This window comes from Dromaius novaehollandiae, chromosome 3 (assembly GCF_036370855.1).
Source record: "Dromaius novaehollandiae isolate bDroNov1 chromosome 3, bDroNov1.hap1, whole genome shotgun sequence".
In the NCBI taxonomy this organism is placed as follows: Eukaryota; Metazoa; Chordata; class Aves; order Casuariiformes; family Dromaiidae; genus Dromaius; species Dromaius novaehollandiae.
This window is the reverse complement of record NC_088100.1, coordinates 45,624,406-45,636,816: the sequence shown is the minus strand read 5'-3', so window position 1 is coordinate 45,636,816 and position 12,411 is coordinate 45,624,406. Positions and strand designations below refer to the sequence as shown.

Genomic DNA, 12,411 nt, shown 5'->3' with positions numbered 1-12,411 from the left:
GAAGAATGTTTCAAAATAAAAGCATTTTTAGAGAAGTGAATGGTTTTACTGAGCCAGCTCCGGTTAGAATATTAGTCTGAAACCACATTTCTTATCCGACTCCTTGCTGGTAGGTGTCAGAACCAGTTATTAATTGAACATCCCTGAAGTTCTGTGCTTGGGTTAAAATGACAGCTTAGGTGCCAATCACCCTGATTTGGATCTTGTACAACAATGCCCTGAATGAGGTAAGATTCAGGAAAGTCTTAGTTTAGCTGTTTTTTCATTTGCAGGCTGTGTGTAATCTGCATCAAACAGAAGTGCCACTTTTAACTGTAATCTAAGCCTACTTGTTTCTGTACTAGAGTTGAGGGTAGTTCATGTCATCAGGCCACTGCAAACATAAGCAAAAAAATCTTTGTTAGGTAAGTAAATGTTTTCTGTTTGACACATGAGTAAAATGAAACAGATATGAGTGATTGACTGACTTGAGAAACATCAGACCTCTCGGATGCCCCCCTCCTGGCCTAGTTTAGTCAGCATTTTGTACCATATGTATTCAAAATATCATTAGTTTTTGTTTATCAAGCAACTCTAAATGAGAGAAAGATGTTTCTAATTTAAAGTGCTGATCCTTTAACCTCCTTTAACTGCTCCATCCTGAATAGGGTGCAGTCAGCCAGCTGAACATTCAAGCCAAGTGAATCATGCCACCAGCTTTCAGCAGTGCAATTACATCATCTAATGCAGTTATATCATGTTTCAAAAATGTCTAGTGCTCCCTACTTGCTAATTCTTCTCTCAGCAACGCATATGAGCAAGCCGAGACAAATTACCCACTTTGCGTTCAGCTGAACTTCTTTGTGAAAGGGCAAAGTTGGGTTTGAAGCTTGCTTGCCTTCCTTTTGCATTTGTAGTTCAGCTTCTGCCTGGTTGTTCTAACTGGCCTCCAGCAGAGGCGGCTGCTCTCACACGTGTGTGATGTTCATATCCCGTTTTCATACCGTCTGCCATCTCACTAGAAGAGGCTCCAAACAGAGAGAATTTCAACCATAAATATTGCTGTCTTATCTCCCTGGGAAAATTGAAAGAGACTCTGAAGAGATCTTCTGGAAGAAGCTGCATAAAAGACCCTGACGTCTTTCTTTAAAGGGTTGCCCATATGACACTGTTGTTGATTTTAATTATGTATTGTTACTAGAAGAGAGACATCACATGTCCCATCCAATCTTGCGGTATTTGTACATCAGTGAGTCATACATAATTCTGTTACCCGTGTCCCTTTCTTTTCCTCTTGCTGAATCCTCGCTGAAGATTGATTGTTGTCAGCCATGAGGAAGGTCCCCTTAGCCTTCTGACTCATTCTTCCACAAATGCATCATCTGTGTTTGACTAGATGGATATCTGGTAGTGGTTCAGTATTGCTAGAGTGCTCAGATGATTCCTGGATTCCCTCTTGGGGACATAAACGTTTCCTTAGCTCCTGGTGTTTCCAGTTCCTTATTACTTGCTTTTCCTTTTGTGGCGCCTGGATGTAGCTCTCCAAGCTTCTGAAGACACTATGTAGCAGGTTTGCCCCTCTGCAGGGATTTCCCTCATTAAGGGGTCTCCACTGCTGCTGCAGCTGGCAGCCTCCAATAGCCTTCATGGTGCAGGGACCTCTGTGGCAGGAAATCTGGTCCTTAATTTTCACATCTGCATTGACCCCGTTTCTACTGGCAACTTGTCCTTCATCTGACCTTCAGCATTTGCCTCTTTGATGACTGGCTATCTTTTTGTTACATTTATAAAAGCCAGCTGCACCTGTGCTGTATTAGCAATAAGGTGGTAATTTAGCAATATGGATTTGTAGATTAATGATTGGCAAAAGTGGGAAAAAGCTCATATACGCAGAGGAAATTCTTAAAAATCTATTCAACTTTTGATTTCAGATTGTTGAACATGTCTCTCATGCCCTAATCTTATACACATTGACAACAAATACGCCACCTGCCAAAAATGCTGTTGGATCAAAAACCGCAAAATAACTCTTCCAACGCACTCAACAATTCCAATCCTACCCCTTTGGTAACAACATGGGAAAATGAATAAGACTTTGTAATCCTATCTGAGTCTGATCCAGTAATTTTACAGGGACTCTTGTGTTATATGAAGGGAAAATACAGGTTTAATCTCAGATAAAAATACTATTATATCAAGAGCTTATATTAAATTTGTCATAGGAACACACTATTATATTGTTCTATAAATTCTAGAGATGAGTTGACACGTTATACTTTCCCATGGCTTTGAAATTGTACGCATAATATACTTCCAACTTATTCTAATTAATATTATGCCATTATTTGTGTTAGAAATGATCTCGCTGCCAACAGTCAAGCATTAAGTGCTGGGGAAAGACAACATAAAGACAATCTACTAATTTAGTATATTTATTTGAATAGACTTTAAGATTAGGCCTTTATCTGAAGCCAAGTGTTTGAAGGCACTTTAAACTAGCCACAGGAGGGCAGTAGATGACTTCAATATGCTGTTTGGTTCTATTTTTTTATCTGTATTTTAATCGTTTCGTTTCCCTTCCAGTGAGCTCCTATCTTGTCGAGAAATAAAAATTTGACACTGATGCGAGAAAGGGGATTTGATTTTCATTTCCCTCTGCGGGTTTGGCACATTTTCTTCATATTCTTGTTAGTTCAGCTTATCATCAGTGTGTGGAGAGTATGTGATACCATCCCTTGTACTGCACACAGGGCAAGAGGGGTGCCGGGGGGAAAACATGTTTGTACAACTTCCATGTTTACACAACTTTCAAGGTCAGGACTTCCTCCCAAGAAAAAAAATAATAGAAAAGCCCACAAACACTCTAATGGTTGTCTTTGGGCTCACAATTTGTCCTGGTCGCACTGCGAATTCTTCCTTCTTTATTTAAAAAACCAACCCACGTTCAGCAAAGATTTCTGTCAACAGGCAGTTTAGTAAGAAAACCATAGCTGTAGGCCCTTACGTGGCTTAGAGGTTTGCCTAGTCCTAGACTATGGACTAGTCGATCTTTTTGCCACTATGACATTCATTCAAATCCAGCTTCAGCTGGCAATGAATAAAGGTTGTAATTAAAAACAGAATTAAATGTTTTTGGCAAAAGGAAATGACAATAGGTCTCCTCATTATCACTCTTTGAGTCTGTGAAGGACAAAAAACAACAACTAAAAATGTCCAGACAAGCTCTGAAGGCTGACTCCATATCCTGATTAGATATATAGAAGCTGGCAAATGCTCAAGATCAGAGGCAGTGCAGTCAAGTAATAAGCAGAAACAGCCAAATACTGGACAGACAAACACTCCTTAGAGACTGGAGGCAAGTTTTACAGTTCACAGCAGAAGTGATGCTAAAAACATTTGGAACCAAGTTCAAGAGAACAAAGACTGTTTCTGTAGCGCACTGAGTATGGGGAGAAGAGCAGCACATCTGCAGTATGCCAAGAGGGTATGAGATACATGCCTGTGTCTCAATGTGCCAAAAATTGCTGGGCTTTATTCCCAGCACTCCTACTGACTTGTATGACCCTGTGCCAGTCACCCACGCTTCTTGTGCCTCAGTTTCCCTATTGCAAAGTGGGGGGCAATGCTAGCCTACCTCAGAACAGCTGTCCAGAAGCTGAGTTTGTAACCCCTTTTTGACACCCAGGAGAGGGCCTGCATTTGTATTTGAGTATTATTCTCTCTCAAGCATTTTAGAGTTTTTTGATTTTGTATTAGTGTAGTCAATCTTTGTGTTGAGGCATTTCAGAAGACGAAGGTCACAACAGAGGCAAAACTCACATTTCCCCGAAGTATCTCGGGTGAGTTACAGAAGGACATCCTGTGGTTGATGATGGAGTAGGAGCTCTGTGGCTCATAGTGAAGTAGTTTTGACTCCATTTAACAGAGATCAGTAGTGGATAGATACACTGGCCAGATACACACCACTAGGTTGTAAACCTGTAATTTCAGCTCCCAGGCTGGTTTGTCACCAAACCCTGTTGCAAAAGGCTTTGCATGCCCAGTAAGATTCTAGTTGATGAGCACTCTGAGGAGAGGATGCTCAGCTTGGGATCTGTGACCATTTCAATTGTTTCAAATACTGAGTATTGCATATTGCCAGCTGATTCCTCGTGAGCTATCCACCTACCAATAAATAAATGTTTCTTCTTCCTTTTTTTTAATGTCTGGAGCCTTCCCCAGCACATCAACAACCAGTTCTAAAAATTCAGCTCCTTGCTGTGAGGTCTTGGCAGCCTACTTGGCCTTAAAGTTCCTTATTTGTAAATTAGGAACAATACTCTCTCATTATTTCCTATTCTGAGGAAAAGCACACTGGAAACTGTGAGTTGCCTATGTCCTGAGATAAAGAAGGACATACAAGTGACTAAGGTAGATATTTTTTAATTGCTTATATTGAGTGTTGCTATCTTGTAAGTACATAAAGGAATGGCATTGTGTAATATGCTGGAAATCTATCACTGTGCCTTACGGTCTCACCTGGCACATTTCTAGAGAATTCCAGTTTGAGGAGTACTGGAATTTTTTCCATAAGAAACAGTTTCTAGGAAATACGAGCATGGAAATTGCTGCATGGAAAGGGAGTATTGTCTGTGTCCGATAGGTCTGTGTCAGGTGGAGGTGGCGGGAAGTAGTGTGTAGAAATGGCAAGCAAAACTGGAGTTGGGACAGTCACGTGGATTGTGGGAGGTGGTACTTCGAAATCCTCCTCTAATTCAAAGCAGTGACCAAACTCACATGTTCTCCACTGGACTGTCATGTGGTCTGCAGCCAGCTGCTTTCAGTTTCTTTTGCTGAGGCTGTTCTGCTCTGTATACGTGTCAAATAGGTCCATAAACACACACTAGGCAGGGATGTGGTCTCCAGAGTCCCTGACACATGTAGATTCTGGAGAAGGACAAAGAAAGTGGATTACAGGTTTGAGCTCAGACTCATCTGCTCTCCCAAAAGAAAATCCATTGCCACTTTCTGAGGCAGAATGAGGGCCTGGATGTACCACTGGGTCCCGCAGGGCAGGTACAAATTCAGGTATTCCCCTTCCTGGGAGAGCACTCCCACACCAGGATATACACTGTGCTTGCTCTGCTCTTCCTGTGGCCAGGAACATGTATAGGAAATATGCACATTTCCTACCAAGCAGATCAGCTTTAATAAGAAGAGTTCAAGAGAGTTTTTGTATCAGGATTTGGGCACCTTAGTCCCTGTCCTAAAGAGTTTATCATAGCCCAAAATATGCATTCTGGTCTTCTGACATGGGGTCTTCCCATGAAGGTAGAAGGAAACCAAGCAACCTGCTCCATAAGGGAGGGTGGGCACCATGGTGCTGTGATGTAGGGACTTAGGGCACTGCTCCAAATAGTGGAGTTCAGCTCTCTGCTCTCGGAGAAAGATGCACCCACTGTGTCAGTGCCCCCCAATCCACACATCAGTGCTTTCACCACCAGTGTGCGAAGTTCTCCACGTCGTGACCCCCCTCACTGAAGATACTTCTTAACCGTGACTACTCTCATTGGTCCAGTCTTTACCAAAGTTGACTGGACGAGGACAGGTTCACTGGAAATGCTGGAAAAACATTGATCTGGGTCAGCCTGAGAAAGCATTTTGTTTCCGAGATCTATTTTGGTTGCTTATATGGCTGGAAACCAAATGCTTCCAAAGATGTTGAAATGGGTGGTAGAAGGAAGAAAAAGGGACATAGGATCACCAAGATCAGCTCTGTTCTAACCAAATTTTGAGACAAATTTGGTTTTGTTGCTGTTGTTATTTTTAAACCACTAAATAAACAAGAAATATTAATGACATCAGCAGTCCCTCCTGGCCATATGCCTGGTCATTAACTTTGCTTATTTTCCTAAGCAATGGCAACAGCATCACATTGTACTGATGTTTTTTCAAGAAAATATCACTAGCAAATAATCCTCTTATGGAAGTGCAAGTGGCTGGAGGCGATGCTCGGGGCTAAAAACACAATGCGGACTCAAACCAAAACAACTGCTACCCTCCATGCTACTTTGCTGCTAGGCCACCATTAGAATACTAATACAAAGAAGTCTGGTCAGCCAGGCACTGGCTTACAAAAGAAAAGGTTTGACCCCTTTTGATAGAAAAAAGCTTTGTTTGATCAGTGAACACTGTCATATCTTATAAAGGGTAGAGGATATATCAGTTAGCAGATAATTATAGTGTCAAAATGGTGGATCAAGTGCATCCCTGCTGCATGCCACTGGAATTCTGATATGTTTGTGCAGATGTATTCAGGGTTTTTAAGTCTTGTTTCAGTCCTGGTCCAACTTCCATTTAAGGCTGTGCTAGCTGGTTTTTAGTGGGCCTTCAGAAGGTTTTCCAAACGTTATGGAATCTGGTTGCTCTACATAAGCACAGTTTTAATGGAGCAAACTTAGAAGACTGATGAAATCTGTGTGCCTTGCAGTCTCATTTTCTTTGCATCTAAAAAGGATTCTGAGGACTGTTCCTTTGCAGAAATAGGCCCCACTGACTATTATGACATCCTGAATAGTCACACATGTATTTCAAGAGCCTGATGATAAGCTTATGGGTGAGATTTGCAGAGGAACAGTAGAAGGGATAAGAATTTCTATTATCTTGTACTGATGTTCATCACCAAGCCTGTTTCAAGTGAAGATTGTTTTTAACTTTCTTGCTTTTAACCAATTTTATTTATGTTTTCCAGTACTTAAGCAATGTTTTCTCCTGGAGAGAGGTCAGAGTTCTAGGCAAAGTTCCACATGTCTGGCTTTGGGAGTTCTCTTCCATTTTCATTTAGGTATTTAGACAGTCTCAGGTTCCTCTGGGCTATTTGCTCAGATGTGATATCTAAAAGCTACCTCTATTACCTGTATTTTTCCTCGCCTTTGTAACATTCCTTTTGATTCTAAATCAAATAATCTCCTCATCCTCTAGATCCTCTGATCCTGCTCTGCCAGAGTCATTTCTTACTGTGTAGTCAGTCCTGAGGCTTCTTCTTTGCATCTCTTAATTCTGGTTCTTTTAAACCTTGGTGTGTTCCATGTTTGTGTCACCCAGTCTGAAAATGCTGCCTCATCTTTATCTTTTTTACCTTTGTTTGCCAAAGTACAATGTGCTCTTCCTCCTCCTGAATCCTTTTCTTTGTGTCTTTCTCTGCAGGTATGTTTAAGCATGTAATTCCGTGAAGGAGAGGGCACAAAGATCTCTGTGCATGGCTTAAAAGTGCTTAATATTTTTGTCTTGGGATCCTTATGGGCCTGTTTGCCATTGTTTTCACTCTAATTCAGTGAATCTTTTCTTCTTTTTTTTCAGTGCACGGGAACTAATTTCTCTAAGAAGTCTGCAAACTTCATTTGCTCAACTAGCCCTTATTCAGACCATGGGATTCTGGTTTTCGGGACCCAAATATCACGTCTTTTGGGGCTCAGGTCTTTTGGAGATGCTGGAAAGTGAGCAGTGAACGAAACAGAAGACTGCAGTAAGAAAAAGGACAACACTTCAGTTTAGCAGCTTTCCTGGAAAATTGGATTTTGCCCCAGAGTTTTTATGTGATACCAAACTTGTCATTTAAATGACTACATATTCAAAAGTAGCCACAGCTGTGCGGACCTTTTCTATGATTGCTCAGTGTGAGTCACTCCGGCCCTGGTTCTCAGAGCTGTAAAACATGCACAGCAATAACAGGAGTGCGGGGAAATTGACCCCTCACACAATTGCTGCTACAAAAATGCTGGATATCCAACAAAATAGGCACTGTGGGTGCTTATTTGTCTTCCCTAACAGCTAGCTCTAAGTTAGAGATCTAGTCACTGTAGCTTCTGTGTACTCAGAAAGTGAAAGGTTCCTCCAGAGGGCAATACCCCCCACTGAAGGTTTCAGTTTGCACATGCAGGCACTCCCAGAAGCATCAGGTTTATGGAGTTTGTGCAGAAGAAGTATGGCATGGACTATTTGATTGTGTGCATGTGCATTAAATCCAGCTCTCAAAGCGGCTGATAAGATACCTTGCATATCTGCAGTAAGCCTTGTGCTCTGGGAAGTACCAGGTCTGGTATATAGATGTAGAACAGTGACTGGAGGGTGGTGTAGTTACACTGATGTAAGTGGTTGGCAAAAAATGGTTATCCATTGCTACAATAAATTATAAGGAAAAAAGCAGCAAATAAGAAGCATTAATCTTGGTACTGAAAGAACGAGAGAAAACAGTGGCAATGTAAGTAAAAATCATATCGTAAGACATTTGCACAAGACAGCTTTGGTAAATGTTGAATATGGTCACATTAATTTTGTCATTTCCTAACTTCTGAATGCTTGTATTACTGTCTCAATTATTAACATAATAATTATATAAATGGCGTGGCTATAGATGCTTGGGGCATGTCTCCAACTCTCTTTCGATGCCCCTGGGGCAATGGCTTTTGGCCTCTGCTACTATTCACTATAACATTTCAGGAAGTGTTTTCTGGGCTGGGCAGTGTGGTGACACACGGAGCAGATGTTCTGTATACCGAAATACCAAAGTACAGTGAGCTGTGATTGTGGGTCCTTTAGTCCTGTGTGGAAAGAAAGCAGCTGTTGGTACACAGCCTTGCTTTGCCTGATGAAGTCTGACTGCAAGAGAAGCCTGGTGGCAATGAGTCCATGGCATTACGTCATTGCATTTTTAAGGTAGAAGTGTATTTCTGTATTTATTTTGTTTTCTGTTTTTTCTAATTTCCTATGGTTAGCATAAGAGTTTGCGTCCCACCCAACTCTTTTGCCTGAAGTATGTCTAGATAGTGTATTGACTGGAGCAGAATTTGAGCTGGATTTTTCAGCCCATGTGTGGCCAACGGTAAAGCTAGTTGCACTGAATTTGAGAATTATGAGCTTATTTGCTTTGTCTGATCACAGAGAAATAAACCAGTCCTTATATATTATGAGGCAATTATATGAGTTAATGATCAAATTTTCGTACTCAAATTGTAATAGCTATACTTTTTATTTTCAGCTAGAGCAAATCTAACACATGTTCAGGCCAAGCCAATAATGATTGCCAGTTCCCATTATACCTTTAAAAGTTGAATAATATATGTAGCACTTGCAGTGTTTTAGTGGCGCTTAATATAGTCAAAGAGCTGAACAAGCAGTATTGCATTTCACACTCATTTCTGTCAAGCAGGTGTTCACTACTGCCCTCCTCACGAGGTCCTCAGCAAGGAAGCTGAAGGAAGTGACGGCCTGGAGAGAGACAGAGGCAAGTTTTTAGCTCAGGCACAGCTTTGCACTAATGCAGCTCTCTCTTCTTCATGCTGGAGTGAGATTATGGCCTCTGATGGCTGCTCCTCTTCCCATTTCTCCTCCTCAATGTGGTTTTATGGGGTGGTGGGGAAAATCTTGTCTTTTTGCTGGCTGCAGGCAATTTCTATTCCTTGCAGTGAACCAGCATTTCAGGTGCATGAGCTGTTAGCTTGAGTCTTCCCATGTTTAGCAATCAAAGGTAGAACTATTTATATGCTTGAGCCTTTCTAGCTAAAAAGGCTCTTGGCCAAGTTAGTACCTAGAGAAGCTACTATTGAGGTAAGGAGCACTGGATGGCCAGATGCTATGTGCTCCTGATGTGCCCAGTATCTCTTTCATCTCACAGTGACTAGCTGGGGTCACTATGTGCAGTGAACACTGTATGGGGGTCACAATTTTTCCTTATCTTCTGGAAAGGGATGAAGAGATTAAACAGAAGGAAGACCAGGTGAGGTACATCCAACCTAATTTAGCCATCTAAAATTTAGGTGTCTACACCAAAGCTAGATCCCTTATGGCTCTTTAGATGTCTACATTGGAATTAGATCCTTTTGTAGTCCTATGTGTAGAACAGGCATCACCAGAGAGTGTTTCTTGTCATCCTCAGATACACAGCTATGACAGGTTGTAATGAATCACCACTGGAGACTTCTGTTTCCTTCTGTTGGTAATTAAGAAAGCATAAATCAACAAGGTCAAGCTTAGCCATCTTTTCAACACTGAAAGTTAGGGCAGATGGATCCTTTTGTCAGTGTGGCGAGTTCTCAAATTTCATGCCCTTTTTGAAAAAAATCGGTCTTTCCTTGTTACATAATTGTGTCCTATCTTCTGACACTGCCTGTGCTGCTCATTCCTGCACTTTTTCTGCCTTCACCTACAGTCATGAAGATGGGTCAGTGATATTATTTTATTGTTAAGAGCATTGGTGCCAAACATAATTGCATGCCTTTCTCTTAAACATATGTAGTTATAATCAACTTACTCTCTAGAATAGCCAGGCTTAACATGTGCTGTTAAGAACAGCTTAATGCAATGACTGTGGTGTCTGAAGTTCTAAAACTAAAATGAGAAATTCTTCCATTTACTACAAGGGACTTGCCATACTCAGTCTTATTCTACATATGAGATGTCACTAGGTCATGATTATCTGTGTCTCCCTTTCTCCTTTGGTGGGAATTTTAGAATTTGTTCTGTATTGTTTTCTTTAACCTTAAAGCAAAAGAATTCAGATTTTAAAATGCATTTTTAGCCTGCATTTACAGAAAACAAAATGACCAACAAAACTGACTACTACCGTTAAATATGTTATATGTCATACTGGGAGAAGGATGGCAAAAAATAATTTCTCAACAATCCAAAGCCCAGGTACAAGGAAGTATATGCACAATCAAGCATTACTGACCCAGAGTGTAAACTTTTGCATGTTTGAATGTAAAATTTCAGGCTACAGAAGGAGAGAGATTGGTTACCCTATTTTATGCTGAGAAACAATGCGGGAGGCCGTACTTGGCAGCTCAGGCTTGGGCCAGAGCTCAGGTAGAAAGCACAGTGGGCTCTAAGACCAGTGGGAGAAAGGTTCAATGACCTGAAAGAAGAGATCATACCAAAAGCTAGTTGTGTTGGCAGCCAGATTTTGAAAGGAAGATTTTTTTAAAAAGTAATTAATAGATTATGACATTAAAAGTGAAGGTTTTCACTGTTAGTGAATACACGGTAGCTTGAATCATTCTTTGGAAAGAATAGTTTAAGCTACTCATAGACATTGTTGTGATGTCAGTTCAGCATAACTAAGAAAATAATTAGGATAGCCTAAGAGCTCAGTGAAAGCAGCTCATCGATATACAGCTGTGGGTGAAAGAAACAGTAGGTTGGCCATGTAAAAAAGAGTGCTGAATACTGAAAAAATTATAGTCATATCTAACATGTCATAAAACATAAATCGTAAAGTATGACATCATCCCAAGTTCTGGTCTAAGTTCTGCTTCCTCTGTTCCAAAAGGAAGTATGAAAACAGAAGTTGCAATTTGGGTAGCAGAGGTGGTTGTAAAAATAGAAGGTGCTTCCATCTGAGTTAAGGTTGAAATGACTAAAGTTGCTTAGTTTGAAAAGAAGATAAGTAAGCAAGAACCTGTTGGCAATATATAAAATACTGAAAATGGAGAAAGTATATTGAAAATGGAGAAAGTAAACCAATCACGTGTATTTTTTGTATTAATGCTAGATGCAATGTCTAAACTAAAAGGCACTGTTACTACTTAAACTCCTATAGAAATTTTTTTTAACATGATGCAAAATAAACTTATGAAACTCATGGTGACTGGATATCACAGAGCTTCAAGTGGTTAGCAGGATTAAGAGAGGATTAGACATTTACTATTAGGGCAATTACAGATAACTAAGAAGTCTACAGTCATATTAGATAGGATGAAAATGCAAAGGGGATATAAACCTTCTTGCTTCAGGGAATTTAGAAAATGTTCAAGAGACAGAGGTTAAGCAGACACTTCCTTTAAGGGCAGGTTTCACCATATTTATCCATATGAAGACTTCTTACGCCTTTCAAGGCATCTGTTACTGGGCGTTATCAAACTTTGGTTATTTGGATATTCTATTTTTATGATGGAGATTAGGTGAAATCTCACCAAAACTGGTGAATATAACAGCTTTCTTCATTCAGGACCAAAATAGCTACAACAGTAGGAAATATTGCATAAAATGTAGGTTGCTTGTAAGCTTGGGCAGAAACTGACTGATTTAAGAGAGGGAGAAGAAGAGTTTTATCAGCTGCACAGCCCAGATAATCCAAGGGACAGAAAGAAAGGACAGGAAACATGATGCTGTAAGAAAGGAAGAGGTGTAGAACTGGGAAGGAAGAAACTTCCGTTTTGTTTGATTCCTGCTGTGCTCAGGGAACAGGACATTGTATACATGCCTGCAAATAACAGGATTCCAAGAAATAGTTGACTACATCATCAATTTTAACTGCTTTTATTTATCAGGATACTGGCAAATTGATCAGGACAAAGAAGTAACTTCTGTTCTGTTCTGTTCTACTCTACCCTACTTTACTCTACTCTAATTCTATCACAATAACACTAACTTCAGTTTGTCAATACTAAGCTCCTC

General features: G+C 40.5%; 1 protein-coding gene across 2 annotated transcripts in view; it reads left to right on the top strand.

The window, feature by feature from the left end:
• The window catches only part of FAXC (failed axon connections homolog, metaxin like GST domain containing), a 53,807-nt gene extending 42,211 nt beyond the window's left edge, over nucleotides 1-11,596 (top strand). For both annotated transcript variants that reach the window (XM_064508813.1, XM_064508812.1), the window contains exon 8: nucleotides 7,318-11,596. In XM_064508813.1, the coding sequence (XP_064364883.1) occupies nucleotides 7,318-7,465 (148 nt within the window). In that variant the 3' untranslated portion in view covers nucleotides 7,466-11,596. The remainder of the gene's footprint in view (nucleotides 1-7,317) is intronic.
• Nucleotides 11,597-12,411: the final 815 nt, after the last annotated feature.